This window comes from Oncorhynchus gorbuscha, linkage group LG23, assembly GCF_021184085.1.
Source record: "Oncorhynchus gorbuscha isolate QuinsamMale2020 ecotype Even-year linkage group LG23, OgorEven_v1.0, whole genome shotgun sequence".
NCBI classification, from domain to species: Eukaryota; Metazoa; Chordata; class Actinopteri; order Salmoniformes; family Salmonidae; genus Oncorhynchus; species Oncorhynchus gorbuscha.
Window position 1 is genome coordinate 18366940 of NC_060195.1, and position 27300 is coordinate 18394239.

The 27300-nt window shown below is 45.1% G+C and overlaps 1 protein-coding gene and 1 pseudogene across 1 annotated transcript; both read left to right on the forward strand.

The window, feature by feature from the left end:
- Nucleotides 1-9259: 9259 nt before the first annotated feature.
- Nucleotides 9260-12200, forward strand: LOC124011686 (leucine-rich repeat neuronal protein 4-like). Its single transcript, XM_046325169.1, has 2 exons — nt 9260-9494; nt 10994-12200. Exon 2 carries the CDS (start codon nt 10996-10998, stop codon nt 11797-11799), a length of 804 nt encoding a protein of 267 aa, XP_046181125.1. The 5' UTR covers nt 9260-9494; nt 10994-10995; the 3' UTR covers nt 11800-12200.
- A 67-nt stretch (nt 12201-12267) lies between these two features.
- LOC124011687 lies at nt 12268-16340 on the forward strand (annotated as a pseudogene).
- Nucleotides 16341-27300: the final 10960 nt, after the last annotated feature.

Here is a 27300-nt window from a genome sequence, read left to right on the forward strand (position 1 = left end):
AGGGTTTGGGGTTGTACCTGGTAGGTTCATTGATCATTTGTGTGAGATTGAGGGCATCAAGACTAGATTGTAGGATGGCTGGGGTGTTAAGCATGTCCCAGTTTAGGTCACCGAACAGCACGAGCTCTGAAGATAGATGGGGGCCAATCAATTCACATATGGTGTCCAGGGCACAGCTGGGGGCAGAAGGTGGTCTGTAGCAAGCGGCAACGGTGAGAGACTTGTTTCTGGAAAGGTGGCTTTTTAAAAGTGAAAGCTCAAATTGTTTGAGCACAGACCTGGATAGTAAGACAGAACTCTGCAGGCTATATCTGCAGTAGATTACAACTCCTCCCCCTTTGGCAGTTCTATCTTGTCTGAAAATGTTATAGTTAGGGATGGAAATTTCAGTGTTTTTGGTGGCCTTCCTAAGCCAGGATTCAGACATGGCTAGGACATCCGGGTTGGCGGAGTGTGATAAAGCAGTGAATAAAACAAACTTAGGGAGGAGGCTTCTAATGTTAACATGCATGAAACAGAAACAGAACATGCAGAAGTCAACAAATGAGAGTGCCTGGGGAATAGGAGTGGAGCTAGGCACTGCAGGGCCTGGATTAACCTCCACATCTCTAGAGGAACAGAGGAGGAGTAGGATAAGGGTACGGCTAAAGGCTATAAGAACTGGTCGTCTAGTATGTTCGGAACAGATCGTAAAAGGAGCAGGTTTCTGGGCGAGGTAGAACAGATTCAAGGCATGTGATGTCATGTTAGCATGATTAATGTGATGTCATGTTAGCATGATTTATGTTATGTCATGTTAGCATGATTTATGTTATGTCATGTTAGCATGATTCATGTCTTCAGTTGTACAGTGCATTCGGAAAGTATTCAGACCTATTTACTTTTTCCACATTTTGTTATGTTACAGCCTTATTCTAAAATGGATTAAATAAAAACATTTCCTCATAAATCTACACACAATACCCCATAATGTGAAAGCAAAAACAGTTTTCTAGAATATTTTTGCAAATGTATAAACCTATAAAAATGGCTTATTTACATAACCATTCAGACCCTTTGATATGAAACTCGAAATAGAGCTCAGGTGCATCCTGTTTCCATTGATCATCCTTGAGCTGTTTCTACAACTTGATTAGAGTCCACCTGTGGTAATGTCAATTGATTGGATATGATTTGAAAAGGCAAACACCAAGCCATGAGGTCAAAAAATTCTGCAGAATTGAAGGTCCCCAAGAACACAGTGTCCTCCATCATTCTTAAATGGAAGAAGTTTGGAACCACCAAGACTCGTCCTGGAGCTGACCACCCAGACAAACTGAGCAATCTGGGGAGAAGGGCCTAGGTCAGGGACAGTGGCGACCCGCCATTCAGGGCAGAGCCCCATCTGTTTTGAACATTATATTTCTTGCAAACAAAATGTGGTGGGACAGTTGCCTGTTTTGCATGTTATTTTGATATTAGTACGTCACATCAGTTTGCAAACAATGTAAAAAATATATATATAAAATCCTTGAGTTAATAAAGCTGCATACAAACATGGTCTCTTTTTTGCTTTCTTGAGTAAGGCAGCTCCAAAATGCAGGTGTTTCAGCCTAGCTCAGGGCTTTCTGTGGTGGTGGGTCAGCCAGTGGAAATACGGAGGGCAGGGGTTGGTAATCCTCTCTAGGTGCGCCGTGATTGTCTCAGTGTTTTGTCACTCATGGGGAGACTACGTCACTGCCAAATCTAAGGGTAGAGCTCGAAAATTCAAGCCCCTTGGGTACTGCCATCGGATTACATTATAAGTGCCCATCCAAGTAGGCTCAAGGTCATTGGTCACAGATAAAATGACATCAAGTCACTTTATATCTACAGTAGCTTTGATTGGACTGATCATGTCAACATCATACATTCAAAATCTTAGCTAGCAGTCATCATCATGAATCAAATTGACAATCTACTGGCAAATCCTTTTAAATCCTTGTCAAATATAAACTTTTAATAATGAAGAGAAATTATAGATAAAACGTATCGGTGCTCATCGGCCATTGGACATAAACATTACACAACAAGTTAGAAATCGCAAATTCAACAATGAGTGGTTTGTAGGAATCCGTGGCTAACTGCAAGTATTGCAATGTCACGGAATTCTATGAGTGGTGGGTGTAGAGTCAGGCGCAGAGAGCAATACTTCCAATGGATGTGTTTATTTCACTTGGTCTAGCCAACAATCAGGCAATGACCATAAATCAGGTATGTCTCCAAAAAACAGGAAATAACATACAACAAATTACGCAGGAGAAAAACAACTTCACCACTGACAGTAGGAATAAGCCCGCACAAAAGCAGGCGGGCATTGGAAGTTTAAATAGACCATAAAAGTCCATTGATGAACCAAAATAAGCAACAGGTGAAAACAATCAATACAAATACAAAACCAAAAAAAGGGATCGGTGGCAGCTAGTAGACCGGTGACACCGAGCACCGCCCGAACAGGGAGAGGAGCCACCTTCGGTGGAATTCATGACAGTGCCCCCCTCTGACGCGCGGCTCCCGCAGCGCGCCGACACCGTTCTCGAGGATGACCCGGATGGAGAGGATGGAGGCGGTGGAATTCACCTGGCCAGTCCTGGCAATACGACCACAGAAACCTACCCACATCCTGGTTCCCCCTCTCCACCTGCCCATTGCTCTCGGGGTGAAAACCTGAGGTCAGGCTGATCGAGACCCCCAGACGCATGAACGCCCTCCAAACCCGGGACGTGAATTGGGGACCCCGATAAGAAACGGTGTCCTCAGGCACCCCGTAGTGCCGGAAGACGTGGGTAAACAGGGCCTCCACAGTCTGCGGGGCCGTAGGGAGACCGGGCAACGGGAGGAGACGGCAGGACTTCGAAAACCGATCCACAATGACCAGGATTGTGGTGTTCCCCTGAGACGGGGGAAGGTCGGTGAGGAAGTTCACCGACAAATGTGACCAAGGTCGTTGTGGAACGGGGAGGGGCTGTAACTTCCCTCTAAGGCAGGTGTCTAGGAGCCTTACTCTGAGCGCACACCGAACAGGAGGAGACATAAAACCTCACGCCCTTAGCTAAAGTGGGCCACCAGTACCTCCCCCTAAGACCCTGCAGCGTCCTGTCAATTCCCGGATGACCTGAGGAGGGTAACGTGTGGGCCCACCGGATCAATTTGTCACGAACACCAAGCGGCACGTACTTCCGACCCACTGTACACTGTGGTGGCGTGGTTTCTAACCGTGACGCCCGCTCGATGTCCGCGTCCACCTCCCATACCATCGGTGCCACCAGACATGAGGCTGGAAGTATGGGAGTGGGATCGAGTATCATAGAGACGGGACAGTGCGTCAGCCTTATTGTTACGGGAACCTGGTCTATAAGAGATGGTGAAACGAAATCTGATAAAAACATGGCCCACCTTGCCTGGCGAGGATTCAGTCTCCTCGCTGCCCGGATGTACTCCAGATTACGGTGGTCAGTCCAAAGGGTGTTTAGCCCCCTCAAGCCAATGTCTCCACGCCTTCAGAGCTTTTACCACAGCCAGCAACTCCCGGTCCTCCACGTCACGTCATAGTTTCGCTCCGCCGGACTGAGCTTCCTCGAAAAAAAGCGCAGGGGCGAAGCTTCGGTGGCGTGCCCGAGCGCTGTGATAGCACGGCTCCAACCCCAGCCTCGGACGGGTCCACCTCCACCATGAATGCCAAAGAGGGGTCCTGATGAGCCAATACGGGAGCATCGGTAAACAGCGCCTTCAGACGACTAAAAGCTCTGCTCGCCTCCGCTGACCACCGCAAATGCACCGGTCCCCCATTCAGCAGTGAGGTAATGGGAGCAGCCACCTGGCCAAAACATCGGATAAACATTGTCAACATGGCCAAAACACCTGATAAACATCCGGTAGTAATTGGAAAACCCTAAGAACCGCTGCACCTCCTTTACTGTGGTCGGAGTCGGCCAATTGCGCATGGCTGCAACGCGGTCTCACTCCATCACCACCCCAGATGTGGAAATGTGATACGCCAGGAAAGAGACGGCTTGTTTGGAGAACACACATTTCTCAGCCTTGGTGTACAGGTCTTGCATGCTCCAACAGTCGCCCAAGTACCCTGCGCACCAGAGACACATGCGCGGCGCATGTGGCGGAATAAATAAGAATGTCATCAATATAAACCACCACCATCTGTCCGTGCAGGTCCCTGAGAATCTCGTCTACAAAGGATTGAAAGACGGCTGGAGCATTCTTCAACCCATGCGGCATGACGAGGTACCCATAATGGCCAGATGTGGTACTAAATGCTGTCTTCCACTAATCTCCCTCCCGGATACGCACCAAGTTATACACACTCCTGAGATATAGTTTTGTAAAAAAGCATGCTCTGTGAAAGGATTCCACCTCTGCAGCGATGAGAGGTAGCGGGTAACTAAACCCCACTGTGATGGAATTTAGACCTCTATAATCAATGCACGGACGCAGTCCTCCCTCCTTCTTCTTCACAAAAAAGAAACTTGAGGAGACGGGTGACGTGGAGGGCCGAATGTACCCCTTTCTCAGAGATTCAGTGACATATTTCTCCATAGCCAACATCTCCTCCTGTGACAGTGGGTACACGTGACTCCTGGGAAGTGCTGCGTTTACCTGGAGGTTTATCGCACATTCCCCTCGTTGATGAGGTGGTAATCGGGTCACCCTCTTTTTACAGAAAGCGATAGCCAAATCGGCATATTCTGAGGGAACAGTGGACTCTCTGTTCTGGACTCTCAACCGTCGTTGCACCGATGGAAACTCCTATACACCTACCTGAACACTCCTCTGACCACCTCTTAAGAGCCCCCTGTTTCCATGAAATCTTGGGATTGTGAATAGCCAACCAGGGAATCCCCAGCACCACTGGAAATGCAGGAGAATTAATGAGGAAGAGACTAATCTGCTTCTTATGACCCCCCTGCGTTACCATGTTCAGTGGAACCGTGGCCTCCCTGACCAGCCCTGACCCTAACGGTCGACTATCTAGGGAGTGCACGGGCAAGGGTTGGCCTATCTGCACCAACAGAATCCCTAACATATGAGCGAACCCGTGGTCCATAAAAATCCCAGCTGCACCTGAATCGACTAGTGCCTTTTGCTGGGAAGAGGGTCAAAACTCAGAGATTAGTACAAACATATGACCAACAGGGAGCTCTGGGGGATTCTGGTGCTGACTCACCCGGGGTGTCCGAGCAGTGCTCTGCCTGCCCTCTCGACTCCCAGACGAGCTCCTCCAGCACCAGTCAGCAGTGTGCCCTCTCCGACCACAACTGGTGCAGGAGGATGCTCCTCCGGTCACCCTAGATGTAGCACACCTAACTCCATGGGTGTTGGAGCTGGAGTGCTGGGGGGTGGAACAAACAGAACTCGCTCTGGACGCCCGCGAGCAGCTAACAGGTTGTCCAGACGGATTTACATGTCGTTTAGTTCGTCTAGTGTAATGGTGGCGTCCCGACAAGCTAGCTCCCTGCGGACATCCTCCCGGAGGCTACACCGGTAATGGTCCCTCAGGGCCCTGTCATTCCACCCCGCTCCAGTGGCCAGGGTCCGAAATTCCAGCGCGAAGTCCAGCCGTTCACCCGCCGCTCGACCCTCCGGTGTGTGGTTGATCACAGCCCGGAAACGGCAGGTGAACTCAGGGTAATGGTCCCTCACTGACTCTGGACTGTCACAGACCGCATTGGCCCACTCCAGGGCACTGCCCGTCAGGCAGGAGACGAGGACGCTCACACTCTCCTGTCCCGAGGGAGTCGGGCAAACGGTGGCCAGGTAAAGCTCTAGTTGTAGCAAGAACCCCTTGAACCCGGCAGCCATTCCATCGTACTCCATCGGGAGCGCAAGCCGAAAAACGCTGGGTTCGGACGCCGCCGGAGAAGTTGGTAGTGCAGGCTGAAGAGGAGGAGGGAGGCTGCTCCTCTCCTATCTCTCCATTCTGTCCATCATTGGATCCATCAACGTTCCAATCCGGTGTAGGATGGCTGTGTGATGGAGGACCCGTTCTTCCATGGATGGGAGGGGGGGCTCAGCGGCTCCTGCTGACTCCATGTTCTGGTGCGGGCTTCAACAGGTGAAAACAATCAAGACAAAACCAGCAGAAAACAAAAAAGGATCGGTGGCAACTAGTAGACCGGTGACGACGACCGCCGAGCGCCGCCCGAACAGGGAGAGGAGCCACCTTCGGTGGAAGTCGTGACATGCAAAGCAATCACTAGCCTGGTATACAGTGGAGTGGAATCCAGCATGATTTCTGCCGCGTTCAAAACAACTGTTAACTTGGAACTGGGAAATCTGACTTCAGTGAGTTCAAAACAACTGGGAACTCGGGACAAAGCTAGATCCGACTGGGAAAATACGTTTTGAATGGTCATCCAACTCAGAATTGTAAATTGGGAACATGGGCCTCTTTCTCGAGCTACGACTTGAAGATCATTGACGTCATCATGATTCAACCTTGTTTTTTTTTAGTTCCCATTTCTCTTGAAAGCACCATAAATCAGGAGAATGCCAGACTTGGATGACAAAGTTTGATGACAAAATTTGCCCACAAAGGAATGCCGCACCACCTTCCTGTTCAAGTGAGCACAGCACAACAATGTGAGTCAAAAAATGTATTGTATGCAGCTGCATAAATTATGTAATATGCTAGGGAGATATGTATACTGTAGCTAAGAAAGTAATACTAGTAATACTAAGTGTATGTTGTGTAGTAAGCCCATGTGCCTCACCCTAATAATTTGGTCTATTTTTCCCTCTTAATTTCGTGTACTGTTCTGAATTGGTGGTGCACATGTAGCCTATAACCTGTTTTAGAGAAATGTAATCATTGAATATTGTAAGAGCTTTCATTGTCTGCTTATATGCCCTCTTTATTTATCATATGGTTCTGACTTGATGTACAGGGTGAACACTGTAAGAATGGCACGTGTTCTGAATTCTGTTGCTGTACATTTCAAAAGTGCTGAACAAATAGTTTTATTGACTATGTACGTCCAAGCTCGCGCATTAATGTCTTAATGAAAATTACAGATGAACTCTTATCCGCTTTTCGTCCCCTTATGTCATAGTTTGTAGATCTCAATTGACAGTAGAAACCACATTTGTTTAAGCAAGTCAGCCATATCATCTGTTTTTTTAAAGGCAGTAAATGAGGCTGAATGAACTGTTTTGCTGCCAGACAAGGCTCCACTGATAGCCAGGAGGTGCAGTGGTAAGGTGTTGGGACTCTGCTGTTGGGACACTGCTGTAGGGACAACTTTATGTAGGTTTGTGGGCACGGTTTGTCACCGTTGTAGTGCAATTCATGTATTTGTTTGTGTTGTGTTGTGTAGTGGCTTTGCTGGTATGCATCCCCCCCAAAAATGTTTGTTTCCCCCACCAAGATTTACATTCTAAAATCGCCACTGGTCAGGGAGTTGACCAAGAACCAGTTGGTACCACTGACAGAGCTCAAGAGTTCCTCTGTAGAGATGGGAGAACCTTCCAGAAGGACAACCATCTCTGCAGCACTCCACCAATCAGGCCTTTATGGTAGGCCTGAACAAGTATTCAAATGGCATACCTTAATATAAAATGACTCAAGTCATGAAAATGACTCAAGTGAAAGTAACCCAGTAAAATACTGATTTTAAATGGACTTTAGTACAGTGGTGGAAAAAGTACTAAATTGTCATACTTGAATAAAAGTACAAAGTAAAAGTAAATGCTATACATCAAATTCCTTGTATTTAGCAAACCAGACGGCACAATTCCATTTTTGTATTTGTTTTTTTTTGACAGCCAGGGCCATGCTCCAACACTCAGACATGCTTTACAAAGGAAAGCATTTATGTTGAGTGAGGCAGTAGAGAAGACCAGGGACGTGTGTGAATTGGACCTTTTTCCTTTACTGCTAAGCATTCAAATTGTAACTAATACTTTTGGGTGCCAGGGGAAATGTTTGGAGTAAATAGTACATAGTGGAGTAAAAAGTACATAGTGAAGTAAAAGTAAAAGTAGACGAAAATATAAATAGTAAATTAAAGTACAGATACCCCCAAAAACGACTTAAGTAGTACTTTAAAGTATTTTTCCTTTAGTATTTTACACCACTGCCAAATACAGGTGTGCCAAAGTTGTAGTGTCATACCCAAGAAGACATGAGGCTGTAATCGCTGCCAGAAGTGCTTCAACAAAGTGCTGAGTAAAGGGTCTGAATACTTATGTCAATTTATTTTTGCTTTTTTCTTTATATATAAATTTGCAGAAATGTCTAAAAACATGTTTTTCTTTGTCATTATGGGCTATTGTGTGTTGATTGATGAGAAGAAAACGTGTTTAAATACACTTTAGAATAAGGCTGTAACATTACAAAATGTAGAAAAAGTCAAGGGGTATGAATACTTTCCGAATACACGGTGTATACCTATAGTCTCACTCCATGATACATACATTGTTTCTTCATACATAAATGATTCACTTGAACTTCAGATAAGTATAGACTAGTCCTTGCATAACACCCACCAATAAAGTTACAACTCATAATATTTTAGGTTTAAGTTGACATGTTGGGGGTAGTATCAGGTGACCACATCTTATAGTCAAGATGAGGTGTCATGTTGTGGATTGTAGTAGTAGATAACAACTCAGGGTATGGGGGTATCAGTGAGGTGTTGGGTAGCGGTAGTATTTGCGGTGTAGCATGGGACAAAGAGGAAGCTAAGTGATTCCTGCTTTGATTCTGATTTCCTGGTTCGCTCTCTTTATCAGTCAGATGCTGGTACTTCTGTCATGTCCCAGCTTGTCCGCCTTGCCAGCACTCCTTATAAGGACTGGAGCCCAACCCCTATCCTTCAGGTTTGCAACAATGCACACCATGGAGATTGTAACAATACACATGCATGCTCAAACATTTCCTCCCTCCCTCACACACTCAAGCATTCACCCTCACACACGCTGACACACTCCTGCACACACTGGAATGTGAGTATGTGAGTCACATGCTTTAAAAGGATCTGATCCCAAACTCGTGTTCTATGCACATACATTACACACAAAAATACATGGGCACTTTCTCATACAATTATGTCATGAACAGCCAACATACTATATACCTCCTCATAGAAAAACACACTGACACACACAAACAAGCCAGCTCAAGCTTGCCTACTGCTACTGATGAGTAAATTAGTATGCAAGGAGGGACACATACGAACAGTACACCCTCCCCCTAACAGAAAGAGCCAAGGAGACCTGGAGTGAGAGAGTGAGATAGAGAGAATTGAATTGAGAGAAAGAGAGGGGGGGAGCACGGAGTTTAGAAATGAGGGGGTGTTAAAAAAGGAGGGTAAAGTTTGGTGAGAATAAAAGAAGACGCTGGTTTGGAGAAAGAGAGAGGGAGGGAAAGAGAGAGAATGTGAGAGTTAAGAAAATAACAAAGAAGAGTGAAGAGGGATTGCGGGAAGAGACATTAGATATCCTATTATTCTACAATTCAGGTAAAGTAAAATATGGAACTACTCGCATTGGTATGTTATAGTTTTCTTTCACTTGGTTGCTATGGTGATGTTTGAGAGCATGACTGTACTCATGTTTCTTGCATTTTCACACCCACCTAAAAAGATGATGAATGATTGATTAACCTAGTCAACATCAACTCAGATTAAGCCATACAACAACTTGAATCATTTAGAATGTTGCTGTGTTACTCTGTAGATGAAAGTATGTGGAAGCTAAATAGAGGACTAGCATGTGTTGAGAGTTCAGCTCGGGTTCCCACAGATTTGTCTGGCACGCTGCCAACTGAGAAGAGAGCACTAGCTGGTGGACACTCCATCCTCCCTTTGTTGTGTTTTTAATGGTTACTCGTCTGAGCCAATGAATGTTCATTATTAAAGCCCTAACAAGTGACCCTTCACCTACATACATTTGGCACTCCTATAGAACCCCAGGATGCTTATCTACCACAGGAGGTTAGTGGCACATTAATTGGGGAGGACGGGCTCGTGGTAATGGCTGGAGCGAAATAGGTGGAATGGTATCAAGTACATCAAACACATGGTTTGATGCCCTTCCATTCGTTCCATTGCAGCCATTATTATGAGTCATCCTCCCCTCAGCAGCCTCCACTCCACTCTGCTTTATGTATAATAGTGACTAAATGTGGTGGGCAGCGTTGTCCATCTTTGTAACCTTTGTACAGAATTAATTCTGTCTTTCTTTTTTTAACTCCTTGAGAATCAGGTTTGTTAGTTTATTCTCTCTGTGAACCAGTTGTCCATTATCTCACTGTGAATCGGTTGTCCTACAGTACATTATCTCACTGTGAATCGGTTGTCCTACAGTACATTATCTCTCTGTGAACCAGTTGTCCATTATCTCACTGTGAATCGGTTGTCCTACAGTACATTATCTCTCTGTGAACCAGTTGTCCTACAGCACATTATCTCTCTGTGAACTGGTTGTCCTACTGTACATTATCTCTCTGTGAACCAGTTGTCCTACAGCACATTATCTCTCTGTGAACCAGTTGTCCATTATCTCACTGTGAATCGGTTGTCCTACAGTACATTATCTCTCTGTGAACTGGTTGTCCTACTGTACATTATCTCTCTGTGAACCAGTTGTCCTACAGCACATTATCTCTCTGTGAACCTGTTGTCCGACAGTACATGATCTGTCTGTGAACTGGTTGTCCTACAGTACATGATCTGTCTGTGAACTGGTTGTCCTACAGTACATTATCTCTCTGTGAACCGGTTGTCCTACAGTACATTATCTCTCTGTGAACCGGTTGTCCTACAGTACATTATCTCTCTGTGAACCGGTTTTCCTGCAGTACATTATCTCTCTGTGAACGCACTGTTCCTACAGTACATTATCATTCATATCTTTCTGTCTGTTGTATCCTGTGCCTCCTCCTGTATGGGTTCACATGGTCATAATGTGGGAGGTAATTCCGACTTGTGGTTATAATCTTTCCATTTCTGTTCCACAGAGATGATGTCATTCTGCTGGAACTTGGCTGCAATGCTCCTTCTACTATTACTGACCCCTGACCTGCTTCCCACCCGCCTCATCAACACCCGCCCTGTTCTCACACACGCCGTTCCCACCTCCCCACCAGTTACATACCCCAAGATCCAATACGTTACCGGCGTGGGCTTCGACTACGACGAAGATGACTACACTGAAGAGGATGCTTCCCATCTCCCTCCTAACCACATAAAATCCTCATCAGCTTCTACTCTAGTTCCGATGCAGTCCAAGCCCTGTGACTACCATCCCTGCCAGGACAACCAGCTCCCCTGCTCCCAGCTCTCTGCCCAGACCGGATGCCTCTGCCCTGGTCTAAGTGGGGCAGGCGAGCTCCCTCATGCTCCACACCTCCAGAAGCTAGTGCCAGGCGCTCATGGTGGGGCAGAGATACGGTGGTGCGCCCCAGCCTCTGTGGTATCTGGGTACCGGGTCGTGATCGAAGATCGAAGAGGAGAACCTCTCCAGTTCGGGAGTGATTCTCGGAGCGGGGTGCTGGGGGAACTAGAGGCAGGAGTCAAGGTGTGTGTGGAGGCGGTGAACAAGGCGGGGGCCAGCGCCCCCTCGAAGCTCTCCTGCCTACACTTCGACCCCCCTGAGGCCACCAACCTGGCCATAAGGGCGGGGGTTATCGGAGGGGGGCTGGGATTTCTTCTGCTCCTTTTCCTGGTCACCCTGGTCCTCTGGAGGCGACAGACATGTAAAAAAGGGGAAAACTCAGCAAAGGGGTTGGGGAACCCCTCCTACAGCAAGGAGGGAATACTGTGATCCAGTTTTGGGATTACAGACGGTACAGTGGTTCAGTAGTACAGGCGACCCCTAGAGAGAATGTAGGAGTAAAGCAACTGGGATGGGACAGAGCCAAAATGGCTTCCCTCACCAGTGACTCACCAGCACTGTGCTCAGGTTGTTCAGAATCCTGCACTTATGAATATAGGAATGAAAGAACTTTGGACTTTTGTGAACTAAATAACCCTAACAAAATATTAAGAGGCGTTGTGACTAAAGAGACTGCAGGTTGTTTGCTGGCAAATTAACTTGCGTACAGAAGGATCAAGACAGGGCAGTTATGGCAGTCAAATTCATGTGTAGAATAAATAAAACTAACTGAATACTCATGAATAACAAAAGCAATTGTTAATTCTAATAAAAGTGTTTTCATAATTTTGTCAGAGTTTGTGTGAGTGATTGTTTTTAACAGAAGGGACAAAGTAGTTTGATAAAACTAAATTAATATTGTTGGAAGTAATATAAGTTCCTATTACAGTAATGCAACTTTTATTTTGAAACTTGAGTTTGATGTGCTGTTGAAGATCCGTCTGATTGGCTAAAGCTTCAATACTGGCTGAAGTGCCTCGTTTTTAAGAATGTCGTCCAATGATTACCGCTCAAACAATCAACATGGAACGAATGAGGAAATACAGTACAACATGAGAAGATTCCATTCAAATGGGCACCGATAAACAAGATGGAAAACTCAGGTAAGTACGTATTCTACGACTGTATTGTGCATTTACCTTCTTCGTGCAGTTCGCAGCGCCGCTTGATCATCTATCTCTGTGAGCCATAATACGACAGTACATTGGATCAAATGTCAATCATTGATTTTGTCAGTGTAACACCAGGGTTATTTTTTATTTCACCTTTATTAACCAGGTAGGCTAGTTGAGAACGAGTTCTCATTTACAACTGTGACCTGGCCAAGATAAAGCAAAGCAGTGCGACACAAACAACAACACAGAGCTACACATGGAACAAACAAACATACAGTCAATAACACAATAGAACATAAGTCTATGTACATGTGTGCAAATAAGGTAAGATAAGGGAGGTAAGGCAATAAACAGGCCATAGTGGATAAGTAATTAAAATTTAGCAAATGAACATTGGAGTGATAGATGTGCAGAAGATGAATGTGCAAGTAGAGATACTGGGGTACAAAGGAGCAACAAATAATAATAACGGTATGGGATGAGGTAGTTAAATGGGCTATTTACAGATGGGTTATGTGCAGTGATCTGTGAGCTGTTCTGACAGTTGGTGCTTAAAGTTAGTGAGGGAGATATGAGTCTCCAGCTTCAGTTATTTTTTTATTTTTTTATGTGTAATTTGTTCCAGTCATTGCAGCAGAGAACTGGAAGGAAAGGCAGGTAAAGGAGGAATTGGCTTTGGGAGTGACCAGTGAAATATACCTGCTGGAGCGCGTGCTGCTATGGTGACCAGTGAGCTGAGATAAGGCGGAGCTTTAACTAGCAAAGACATACAGATGACCTGGAGCCAGAGGGTTTGGCGACGAATATGAAGCGAGGGCCAGCCAACGAGAGCATACAGGTCGCAGTGGTGGGTAGTTTTTTGGGGCTTTAGTGACAAAATGGATGGGACTGTGATCCCATCCAATTTGCCTAGTAGAGTGTTGGAGGCTATTTTGTAAATTACATCGCTGAAGTCAAGGATCGGCAGGATAGTCAGTTTTACGAGGGTATGTTTGGCAGCGTGAGTGAAGGATGCTTTGTTGCAAAATAGGAAGCCGATTCTAGATGTAATTTTGGATTGGAGATTCTTAATGTGAGTCTGGAAGGAGAGTTTACAGTCTAACCAGACACCTAGAATATGTGGACAATTACAAATACTTAAGTCAGAACCATCCAGAGTAGTGATGCTGGATGGGCGGGCAGGTGCAGGCAGTGATCAGTTGAAGAGCATGCATTTAGTTTTACTTGCATTTAAGAGCAGTTGGAGGCTACGGAAGGAGAATTGTATGGCATTGAAGCTCGTCTGGAGGGTAGTTAACACAGTGTCCAAAGAAGGGCCAGATGTATACAGAATGGTGTCATATGCGTAGAGGTGGATCAGAGAATTACCAGCAGCAAGAGCGACATCATTGATGTATTCAGAGAAAAGATTCGGCCCGAGAATGGAACCCTGTGGCACCCCCACAGAGACTGCCAGAGGTCCGGACAACAGGTACTCCGATTTGACACACTGGACTCTGTCTGAGAAGTAGTTGGTGAACCAGGCGAGGCAGTCATTTGAGAAACCAAGGCTGTTGAGTCTGCCGATAAGAATGTGGTGATTGACAGAGTCGAAGGCCTTGGCCAAGTCGATGAATACAGTATTCTCTCTCATCGATGGCAGTTATGATATCATTTAGGACCTTGAACGTGGCTGAGGTGCACCCATGACCAGCTCGGAAGGAGAAATGGGGGGTGCAGGGCTGTTGACAGGGTAGGGGTGGCCAGGTGGAAAGCATGGACAGCCGTAGAAAAATGCTTTTTGAAATTCTCAATTATTGTGGATTTATCGGTGATGACAGTGTTTCCTAGCCTCAGTGTAGTGGGCAGCTGGGAGGAGGTGCTCTTATTCTCCATGGACTTTACAGTGTCCCATAACTTTTTGGAGTTTGTGCTGCAGGATGCAAATTTCTTTTTGAAAAAGCTAGCCTTTGCTTTCCTAACTGCCTGTGTATATTGGTTCCTAACTTCCCTGAAAAGTTGCATATCGCGGGGGCTATTCAATACTAATGCAGTACGCCACAGGATGTTTTTGTGCTGGTCAAGGGCAGTCACGTCTGGAGTGAACCACGGGCTATATATGTTCCTGGTTTTTCCTATTTTTCACTAGGCAAGTCAGTTAAAGAACAAATTCTTATTTTCAATGACAGCCTAGGAACAGTGGGTTAACTGCCTGTTCAGGGGCAGAATGACAAATTTTGTACCTTGTCAGCTCGGGGATTTGAACTTGCAACCTTTCAGTTACTAGTCCAATGCTTTAACCACTAGGCTACCCTACTTAGATTGTGAGGAAAGCACGTTTAAAGAATAACATCTTCTACTGACGTAATGAGGTCAATATCTTTCCAGGATACCCGGGCCAGGTCGGTTAGAAAGGTCTGCTCGGTGAAGTGTTTGGGAGCGTTTGACAGTGATAACGGGTGGTCGTTTGACCGCAGACCCATGACGGACGCAAGCAATAAGGCAGTGATCAGCACGAGCTCTGAGGATAGAAGGGGGGCAATCAGTTCACATATGTTGTCCATGGCACAGCTGGGGGCAGAAGGTGGTCTGTAGCAAGTGGCAACGGTGAGAGACTTGATTCTGGAAAGGTGGATTTTTAAAAGTAGAAACTCAAATTGTTTGGGCACAGACCTGGATAGAAAGACAGAACTCTGCAGGCTCTCTGTGGTAGATTGCAACTCCGCCCCTTTTTGCAGTTCTATCCTGTCGGAAAATGTTATAGTTAGTGATGGATATTTGGATTTGATAGGCAATGTGTGCTTTGAAAGTGGCTGGTCGTGTGCTATCATGCAATGACTCAACTTTTCTTCTGTCTTTTTTGGGGGCAATGTCTGTAATCTCACTGTCTGACTCATTTGTGGAATACTTTTTATTTTCTTACACATTTATTTCCACAAAGAAATGTTATGGTCAGTGCCAGGAAGCAGCATGAAGGTAGTTGTAAAGCCTTGACATCATGGTGTTGCATGTAGCAAATTGACTTCTCCACAGATAAGGATATCTCCTACTCTGACCTCAAGGCCCTTCTGGCCAAGAACAACTGCCCAGAAGGTTGATGTACGGACCAAAGAGGAGGTAGACAGAGGACACATTCCAGGATCAATCCATATTCCAGGTGAGCTTCAGTCGAAGTCCTTGAGTTGAGTTACACTCTCAGGTCCAATTGGGATTTACTTGTCCGGAGTCCAAACCTTTGGAAAAATAATGAACCCCAATTCACATGGGAATAATTCAGCCCAAAATTTGCTAAACAGGATTGATGAATTGTTGTTGTCAATGAGCCAGCTATTTTGGTATATTTATTTTATTGTAAATTGAGCCGTATTGTAAACTTCCTGTGTCTCCTCTCCTAGTTGATACAGTGGAGAGTGCCCTAGTGCCCTAGCGCTGGACCCTGCTGAGTTCCAGGCAAAATACGGGGTGCTCAAACCCCCCCTGGATGCCCCTGAGGTGGTGTTTCACTGTCAGATGGGCCGACGAGGAGGCGTGGCCACAGACAAGGCACGAGGCCTGGGATTCCGAAAGTACGAGTATACGTTTTGACAATACTGCTCTGTATACTGTCTGATGCCTTGGGAATTTTCGGTAAATGAGGACGTCTGCCTTCTCTAATTTCAGGTCCTTCAACTATGCCGGAGGATACCAGGAGTGGTCTGAGAGAGGGGAAATGAGGTGCACGATTAGCCTGCATTGTGAAACCAAAGGATTAAAATGCACAAATTATGCTGAAACATTTTTCTACTTTTACTTGTTTTTGTGCTATACTTTAAAATAAAGATGGAGAATAAGATTGTACAATTAGACATTTTGTGTTGTTTTTTTAATCACGTTTCCCAATAGTGCTCCACTGTTCCCATCTTCTACCTCTACCATGGCTGTAGCCTTGGACTGCTTATTGCCTTCAGTAAGACTTTCCTCTAAACCAATCCCCTTTCCCCTCATCCTCCTCATGGACGGTACAGCTGAAGTTGCACCATGGCACATTAGGGCTTATCCAGGTGATACACATCTACATCCCATAGACAGAGGGAAACCCCTGGCTTTGCCTGTAATGAGTCCATTATCGGACATGTTATCAGACATGTAGTGTATGTGTGTTTAAAAAAATAATAATAATAAAAAAGCTCTACAACTTCTGGACATTACTACTATGTCACCAAAGCAGACTGCTCTCGTGGTAAATGTAAAACTCTGGGAGTTGCTATCCAATAATACTGTAGTAATGCCTATGTAATGCTGTGTTGCTAGTAGTGTTTAAACAGTAGTATGTTCTCTGCGTGACATATAGTCCTTTCTTGTGCAGTTTGGCAGACATACAGCTGTCAGAGGAATGAATACTACGAGAAGGCATGGAGGCCCCAACATGACATTACATTTACATTTTACATTTAAGTCATTTAGCAGACGCTCTTATCCAGAGCGACTTACAAATTGGTGCATTCACCTTATGACATCCAGTGGAACAGTCACTTTACAATAGTGCATCTAAATCTTAAACGGAAAATCAAAAGAAATAGGGGGGGTGAGAGGGATTACTTACCCTATCCTAGGTATTCCTTAAAGAGGTGGGGTTTCAGGTGTCTCCGGAAGGTGGTGATTGACTCCGCTGTCCTGGCGTCGTGAGGGAGTTTGTTCCACCATTGGGGGGCCAGAGCAGCGAACAGTTTTGACTGGGCTGAGCGGGAGCTGTACTTCCTCAGTGGTAGGGAGGCGAGCAGGCCAGAGGTGGATGACATCAAGCTGTAACGGAACACATGTTTATCCAGTTCAGTGTTGTCCTCTACTAACATCGTTATCACTCACAGGATGGATGAAATCACACTTTGTTTGACCTTCATATTTAGTTGGGTCAAATTTATAATATGTAAATGTTTGCTCAAAAACCACAGCACTTCCTATTGATATCCCAGTTTATTTAGACTTTGTTCGAATCGGAAGCAAAAGCACACAGTACATGGATGGATGTCTGAATATGAGGGATGAATAATAACAGGGGGTAAAATGCTTTAATAACAGTGGTTGTGGTAACAACTTTAAAGGTCTTAAATAAACAAACCAAGGCCTTTAACTTATTTACCCATTGCTGACGCTGTCGCTATGTAAGTGCCTTCTTCAGTCTAGAGGAATCCATTCCCTGAAGGTCCTCCATAGTCACCTGCACCACCTACACACATAGGTCATGAAGAAGAGTGTTTATACTCAGAACACAACAGCACTTTTAGAAAATCAGCAACAGAAATCTATAATGTAGAATAACATTTAAATAGTAAAATAAAGGCAATCAATACTAATAACCCATTATAAACCTAGTGTGAATATCAACCCAAGTCAAGAGCAGAACCCATAGCAAAGACTTTTGCTTCAAATACACATTTGACCTTTAACCTCTGTGTCTGACCTATTTTCAGTCTCTCGGTCCCAGCTTTGATGCACCTGTACTGACCTCGCCTTCTGGATGATAGCGGGGTGAACAGGCAGTGGCTCGGGTGGTTGTTGTCCTTGATGATCTTTATGGCCTTCGTGTGACATCGGGTGGTGTAGGTGTCCTGGAGGGCAGGTAGTTTGCCCCCGGTGATGCGTTATGCATCTGGAGAGCCTTACGGTTGTGGGCAGAGCAGTTGCCGTACCAGGCGGTGATTGTGCATCTGTAGAAGTTTGTGAGTGCTTTTGGTGACAAGCCGAATTTCTTCAACCTCCTGAGGTTGAAGAGACGTTGCTGCGTCTTCTTCACGATGCTGTCTGTGTGGGTGGACCAATTCAGTTTGTCTGTGATGTGTACGCCGAGGAACTTAAAACTTACTACCCTCTCCACTACTGTTCCATCGATGTGGATAGAGGGGTGTTCCCTCTGCTGTTTCCTGAAGTCCACAATCATCTCCTTAGTTTTGTTGACGTTGAGTGTGAGGTTATTTTCCTGACACCACACTCCGAGGGCCTTCACCTCCTCCCTGTAGGCCTTCTTGTCGTTGTTGGTAATCAAGCCTACCACTGTTGTGTCGTCCGCAAACTTGATGAATGAGTTGGAGGCGTGCGTGGCCACGCAGTCGTGGTTGAACAGGGAGTACAGGAGAGGGCTCAGAACGCACCCTTGTTTGTGGGGCCCCAGTGATGAGGATCAGCGGGGTGGAGATGTTGTTACCTACCCTCACCACCTAGGGGCGGCTAGTCAGGAAGTCCTGTACCCAGTTGCACAGGGCGGGTCGAGACCCAGGGTCTCGAGCTTGATGACGAGTTTGGAGGGTACTATGGTGTTAAATGCTGAGCTGTAGTCGATGAACAGCATTCTCACATAGGTATTCCTCTTGTCCAGATGGGTTAGGGCAGTGTGCAGTGTGGTTGAGATTGCATCGTCTGTGGACCTATTTGGGCGGTAAGCAAATTGGAGTGGGTCTTGGGTGTCAGGGAGGGTGGAGGTGATATGGTCCTTGACTAGTCTCTCAAAGCACTTCATGATGACGGAAGTGAGTGCTACAGCGCGGTAGTCGTTTAGCTCAATTACCTTAACTTTCTTGGGAACAGGAACGATGGTGGCCCTCTTGAAGCATGTGGGAACAGCAGACTGGGATAAGGATTGATTGAATATGTCCGTAAACACACCAGCCAGCTGGTCTGCGCATGGTCAGAGGGTGCGGCTGGGGATGCCGTCTGGGCCTGCAGCCTTGCGAGGGTTAACACGTTTAAATGTTTTACTCACCTCGGCTGCAGTGAAGGAGAGTCTGCATGTTTTGGTTGCGGGCTGTGTCAGTGGCACTGTATTGTCCTCAAAGCGGGCAAAAAAGTTATTTTGTCTGCCTGGGAGCAACGCATCCTGGTCCGTGACTGGGCTGGTTTTCTTTTTGTAATCCGTGATTGACTGTAGACCCTGCCACATACCTCGTGTCTGAGCCGTTGAATTGTGATTCTACTTTGTCTCTATACTGACAGTTTCACACGAATGCTGTCATCAATCCACGGTTTCTGGTTTGGGAATGTTTTAATCGTTGCTATAGGAACGACATCTTCAACGCACGTTCTAATGAACTCGCTCACCGAATCAGCATATTCGTCAATGTTGTTGTTTGACGCAATACGAAACATATCCCAGTCCACGTGATGGAAGCAGTCTTGAAGCGTGGAATCAGATTGGTTGGACCAGCGTTGAACAAACCTCAGCGCGGGAGCTTCTTGTTTTAACCTCTGTCTGTAGACAGGGAGCAACAAAATGGAGTCATGGTCAGCTTTTCTGAAAGGAGGGCGGGGGAGGGCCTTATATGCGTCGTGGAAGTTAGAATAGCAATGATCCAAGGTTTTACCAGCCCTGGTTGCGCAATCGATATGCTGATACAATTTAGGGAGTCTTGTTTTCAGATTAGCCTTGTTAAACCCCAGCTACAATGAATGCAGCCTCAGGATATGTGGATTCCAGTTTGCAAAGAGTCAAATAAAGTTTGTTCAGAGCCATCAATGTGTCTGCTTGGGGGGGGAATATATACGGCTGTGATTATAATCGAATAGAATTCCCTTGGTAGATAATGATTGTGAGGAATTCTAAATCAGGTGAACAGAAGGACTTGAGTTCCTGTATGTTGTTGTGACCACACCATGTCTCGTTAACCATAAAGCATACGCCCCCGCCCCTCTTCTTACCAGAAAGATGTTTGTTCCTGTACGCGATGCATGGAGAAACCAGACTCCGACTCCGATAGCGTCTCTCGAGTGAGCCATGTTTCCGTGAAGGAAAGAACATTACAGTCTCTGATGTCCCTCTGGAATGCTACCCTTGCTCGGATTTCATCAACCTTGTTGTCAAGAGACTGGAAATGGGCGACAAGTATGCTAGGGAGTGGTGCGCGATGTGCCCGTCCCCGGAGTCTGACCAGAAGACCGCTTCTGGGGGTCAATTAAGGAAGACATCCTCTTCTGCAAACCACTGGAAACCAGGACAACAGGAGAGGATTGTTTAAAGTACTGGACAGTTTTGTGACATGAAATGGACTTTGGTGGTCAAGATGTGTTGGTATCTGTACTCGTAGAGCAAAACCCATGACAGGGAGACATAGTGGAGTGGTAATGTACTTGCAAGCAGTTGCTCCTGACACCACTTGGGTACAATGCAGCAGGCTCTTGCTGTCAAGGGAATGCCTGACAGCTTGAAAGATGTTTTGGACACTACAGTGAAAATGGTTAACTTAGTTAAAGCAAGGCCCCTGAACTCTTGTGTATTTTCTGCACTATGCAATGATATGGGCAGCGACCATGTCACGCTTTTACAATATACAGAAATGTGCTTATCAAGGGGCAAAAGATTGACAGGTTTTTTTTTAATTGAGAGAGAGAGCTTAAAGTTTTCTTTACTGACCACAATTTTCACTTGTCTGACCGCTTGCATGATGATGAGTTTCACACACGACTGGCCTGTCTGGGTGATGTTTTTTCTCGCCTGAATGATCTGAATCTAGGATTACAGGGACTTTCTGCAACTATATTCAATGTGCGGGACAAAATTGAGGCCATGAAGTTGGAGCTCTTCTCTGACAACACACAGGTCTTTCCATCATTTGGTCTTTCCATCAATTGCTCGGCTTCCGACCGCAAGGCACTACAGAGGGTAGTGCGTATGGCCCAGTACATCACTGGGGCTAAGCTGCCTGCCATCCAGGACCTCTACACCAGGCGGTGTCAGAGGAAGGCCCTAAAAATTGTCAAAGACCCCAGCCACAGACTGTTCTCTCTACTACCACATGGAAAGCAGTACCGGAGTGCCAAGTCTAGGACAAAAAGGCTTCTCAACAGTTTTTACCCCCAAGCCATTAGTCTCCTGAACATGTAATCAAATGGCTACCCAGACTATATGCATTGTGTGCCTCCCCCAACCCCTCTTTTACGCTGATACTCTCTGTTTATCATATATGCATAGTCACTATAACTATACATTCATGTACATACTACCTCAATTGGGCCGACCAACCAGTACTCCCACACATTGGCTAACCGGGCTATCTGCATTGTGTCCCGCCACCCACCAACCCCTCTTTTACGCTACTGCTACTCTTTGTTCATCATATGTGCATAGTCACTTTAACCATATCTACATGTACATACTACCTCAATCAGCCCAACTAACCAGTGTCTGGATGTAGCCTCGCTACCTTTATTTTTCACAGTTTTTTTAACTGTTGTTTTATTGATTTACTTTTATTTTTCTTACTTATTGTTCACCTATTACCTTTTTGCACTATTGGTTAGAGCCTGTAAGTAAGCATTTCACTGTAAGGTCTACTACCCCTGTTGTATTCGGCGCATGTGACAAATAAACTTTGATTTGATAAAGAGCAAAATAATTGATTATTATTGCCCTGGTCCTATAAGAGCCTGGTTGTGACAAACTCACACTCATTCTTATGTTTAATAAATGTATCATATAGTATGTGTGTGGCAGACTTACAATAATGGCAAAAACCAACATTTGAGAGTACGCTGACCCTCTTGCTAGAGGAGGTACGCAGCTGGAGGTTGAATGTTTGAAGGGGTACGGGACTATAAAAAATTTGGGAACCACTGTTGTAGAGCATGAACCTGCAGGAGCGAGTCACTGCTTTTATGTTTACAGAGAACGTCAAGGTGATGTCCAGGGTTACGCCAAGGTTCTTTGTACTCTGGGATGGGGACACCTTGGAGTTGTCAACCGTGATGGAGAGGTCTTGGAGCAGGCAGGCCTTCCCTAGGAGGAAGATCAGCTTCTGTCTTGTCGAGGTTGAGCTTGAGGTGGTGTGCCAACATCCAAGCTGAGATACATGTAAGTCTGGCTGCACAGCTGATTGGCTAACATACGGTAAATGTAGAAATCATCTGACTAAACTGAACAAAAAGAAGAAGAAACTGTATTATGAAACAAGATTGTCATGTATTGTCATGTTATGTCTTGTTCCTGTTCTTTCTCTTCACTTCGTTTCCCCCTGCTGGTCGTATTAGGTTACCTTCTCTTCTTTTCCTTCCCCCAGCTGTTCCTCATCTCCTCTAACTACCTCGTTTACTCTCTCCCACCTGTTCCCTTTTTTCCCTCTGATTAGGTCTCTATTTCTCTCTCTGTTTCTGCTTGTCTTTGTCAGATTCTCGTTTGCTTCACCCTTGTCCCGTCCTGTCGTAATCTGCCTCTTCATCAGATGCTACGTGTGATCAGGTACCTCTGTCCTCTACAACCCGCGCCTACCCGGAGAGACCAGCAGTCTGTTGCCGCTAACCCTGCTATTCTCCTCTGCTGCTAAAAGGGGACTCTCCTGTAAAGATCAGAGGACTTTATGATTTATTTGTCGCCCTCTCTGCGGGTTGTCTATTTTGTTAATCGATACATCTGAAGAGGATATATGTCTTCCCTGTGTTTGGACATTAAAAGACTCTGTTTCTGTTAAACCGCTTTTGGGTCCTCACTCACCTGCATAACAAAGATAATTGATATAAAGAATGATAGTAAAAGCTTTGGAGCAACTTAAAGGAAATGTTGGGAAAAAAGGCAAACCTGTCTCCATCATTCATTGGATCAGATGGCTAATTCATCACAAAACCCACTGATATTGCCTACTACTTTAATGATTTTTTCATTGACAAGGGTAGCAAACTTAGGCATGACAAGCCAACAACAAATTCTGAACCTATATAACTGACAAAATTATGAAAGACAAGCATTGTACATTTTGAATTCCGTAAAGTGAGTATGGAAGAGGTGAACATGTACACAAATGACTGATGATTGGCTGAGAGAAAGGTATAATAAAAAGATTGTGGGAGTTGTTTTGTAAGACTTCTGTGCAGCCTATGACATTATTGATCATAATCTGCTGCTGGAAAATGTATGTGATATGGCTTTACATCCCCTGCTACAGGGGCGGCAGGTGGGCTAGTGGTTAGAGAGTTGGGCCAGTAACCGAAAGGTTGCTGATCAAGGTCAAAATTTGTCATCCTGCCCCTGAACAAGGCAGTTAACCCACTGTTCCTAAGCCGTCATTATAAATAAGAATTTGTTCTTCACTGACTTGCCTAGTTAAATAAAGGTTAAATATATATATATAGCTTACTAGGCCCCTTACTTTTTTTCAATCTTTACTAATGAGTACTCTGAGTAAAGCCTGTGTGTCTATTTATGCTGATTACTCAACACATCAGCTGAAGTGAAATCACTGCAGCACTTAACATAGAGCTGCAGTGTGTTTCAGAATGGGTGCCAAGAAATAAGTTAGCCCTAAATATTTCAAAAACTAAAAGCAATGTATTTGGGACAAATCATTCACTAAACCCTAAACCTCAATTAAATCTTCTAATGAATAATATGGAAATTGTGCATGTTCAGGAGACTAAACTGCTTGGAGTAACCCTGGATTGTAAACTGTCATGGACTAAACACATTGGTGCAATAGTAGCTAAGATGGGGAGGTCTGTCCATAATAAAGCACGACTCTGAATTATTAACAATGCTATGAACAAGGCAGGTCCTACAGGCCCTAGTTTTCCCGCACCTGGACTACTGTCCAGTTGTGTGGTCAGATGCCAGAACAGTGCAGCACGGCTGGCCCTTAAATGTGCACAGAGAGCTAACATTAATGATATGCACGTCAATCTCTCCTGGCTCAAAGTAGAGGAGAGATTGACTTCATCACTGCCTGTATTTGACATGTTGAATGCACCAAGCTGTCTTTCTAAACTACTAGCACACAGCTAGGAAACCCATGTTAGGAAACCCACACGACATGCCACTAGAGGCCTCTACACAGTCCCCAAGTCCAGAACAGACTATGGGAGGTACACAGTACTACATAGAGCCATGACCACATGGCTTTCTGTCAGTTTGCCAACTGAGTTCCTGTGTTCATCTTTCTCTCTAATGGATTTTCTTCAGAGTTCTGGCAGAGACTGGACCCCAATGCCTCCCCCTGCCCCAGAGGAACTATGTGCTTTCACCGAAATCTACAGCCCTCTCCACTTCCTTCTCTCCCTCCAGGTGGGTAAACTACAGTACCCACCAGGCTCGGCCTGGTTAGTAAGTCAGTTGAAAATAGATTATCTCCACAAAATAGTGTACTGCGCTATTTTAATTTCGGCCACCACACAACACAGTGGACAAACTCAAATAACACCTTTTGGAAAGGTGTTACACTGAGTGGGGTATGTGACTCTGTGTCCTTTATTCTCCAGATCAGTGAGGTGAAACTGGACAGGTGTAAGATGCGGGTGAAACTGGACAGGTGTATGGTGTGGTCACACAAAGAAGGCTTCTTGCACATACTGAGTTTGACTAACGCAGGGGTGAAAATTCACCTCAAATTGGAAGGAGAAACATACTAGAGAATCTTTAGGTATATTCTCATTCTATTATTACTGCCACTGAATATATTTCATGTGTGTATATTGTGGAATAATATTATGTTATCTGTGTATTTTACTCTGGTTTTTCTTAGTGAGAAGGCAGAGAGACTCGCCCTGAAGGACCAGACTGTGACCATGGACGTTCCTCCTTCTATCATGCGGTCAGTATTACTGTCACGCCCTGGTCAAAGTATTTTGTGTTTATCTTCATTTATTTGGTCAGGCCAGGGTGTGGCATGGGTTTTTGTATGTGGTGTGTATGTATTGGGATTGTAGCTTAGTGGGGTGTTCTAGTTAAGTCTATGGCTGTCTGAAGTGGTTCTCAATCAGAGGCAGGTGTTTATTGTTGTCTCTGATTGGGAACCATATTTAGGCAGCCATATTCTTTGTGTGTTTCATGGGTGATTGTCCTTAGTGTCCTTGTTCTGTGTGTATGTGCACCAGTATTAGGCTGTTTGGGTTTTTGTTACGTTCTTTGTTTTGTAGTGTTTATAATTGATTTGTGTTTTACGTTTGTTTATTAAACATGGATTGCAATCTACACGCTGCATTTTGGTCCGACTCTCCTTCACCACAAGAGAACCGTTACAATAACTCCAATGCCTCTTGTCATCGTGTAGGTTGGAGAGAGTTTACCTCTATCATCCACACTACATCATATTGTAATTATGTGTGTGTCTCTGTATGTGTTGGTCCTGCAGGCCTCCCATGTCATTGGGAACAGGCCCGTGGTGCCAGCGAGGCCATCCTGTGTTAGGTGGGATGTCTCTACTTATCCTGCCTGAGGCCATGGAGAGAAACCTGTATGGGGAGCTGAACCTCCTACCAGTCATAGTTCTCACCCCCTGTATATTGCAGTACCTGACAACCAGAGTCATACAGATATCCTTTATCAGTCACATCAATCACACTCACACATATATCCCCTTGCTTTGGGGGCTAGTTGTTTAGATAAAACCATTTGAAAGATGTCTGACTAGTGACAGTAGACCCTTATTCCTACTGAACCATCAGTCTTTAACCCCAGTGGTACGTGGTGCTTTACAGCCCAGTAACTTTCCCCTGCTGGGGCACTCAGCCTTCCTACAGCGTAAAACATATCCTGATACACAGGTTAAACACCCACTCCTTGCAGTCATATGGGGCATTAACCACATTTCCATAATTTAGCATTGAGGAGGCGTGACTATGCAAAGAGGTGGATGTAGCCTATCATTACCATCAATATTTAGAAATGTTTACATTCTGAAATGCCATCCACTGAACACGGCTTGTTATGTATTATAATGTTCAGACCAGAGCCTTGCTGACAAACTAATTATTATTTTCAGACCAGAATCTTGCTGACAAACTAATTTAGTGTGTGATGATTCTAACAATCCATCTGCTGATTTCAAACAGTCATTCTTTCAACACTATCTTACCATTAACATTACCTTGCTACCACCTCTCAACAGATCCCCTCTGCAGTGACACTGTGTACAGTATAGACAGAGCACAGTGTCAGGAACCTGAGCCAGAATGGATCCCCTCTGTGGAGCAGACCCTCTCTCTGTTCCTGTTCCTCCAGCACAGTGACCGATTCCTCTCTGACTTCATGGGTGAGCAAATAAACTCAACAAAAGCTCTGCTTTAGTTACCCTGACTGAATAATCTGTGGTTCACTCAATAAAAATGAGTCTTTGTCTTACCACAGGCTTAACTCAAAGTCTCAACACAATATGATTTAACATGCAGTTACAGCTCACTGTGCTCAAGGGATAGGAAGCAGACCACAGTCAAACTCCTGTTGATCAAATTGTGATTCATTGAGACTTCATGAGTAACACCCACTGGAGTTAGAAGAGGTGGTTATATTTCTGTTTACTCAAACACCACAATTATAATGATCAAATCAAATACAACAGTTGTAGACCTTACCGTGAAATGCTTACTCACAAGCCCACAAGCCCACAAACCAACAACTCAGATCAAGAAAGAGTTAAGAAAATATTTACTAACTAAACGACAGTAAAAAAATATTTTTTTAAAGTAACACAAAATAACAATAACGAGGCTATATGCAGTTCAGGGGGTATCGGTACCGAGTCAGTATGTGGGGGTACAGGTAAGTCGAGTAATTTGTACATGTAGGTAGGGGTAAAGTGACTATGCATAGATAATAACCAGCGAGTAGCAGCAGTGTAAGAACAAGGCGGGTCAATGTAAATAGTCCAGGTGGCCATTTGTCTTATGTCTTATGTCTTGGGGGTAGAAGAGGTTAATGAGGCTTTTTGACCTAAACTTGGTGCTCCGGTGCTGCTTGCTGTGCGGTAGCAGAGAGAACAGTCTATGACTTGGGTGACTAGAGTCTGACAATTTTTAGGCCTTCCTCTGACACCGCCTAGTATATAGGTCCTCGATTTCAGGAAGCTTGGCC

Bases quoted from the DNA above. Each gene is read 5' to 3' on its own strand.
- LOC124011686 (XM_046325169.1), top strand. From the start codon at position 10,996: ATGATGTCATTCTGCTGGAACTTGGCTGCAATGCTCCTTCTACTATTA.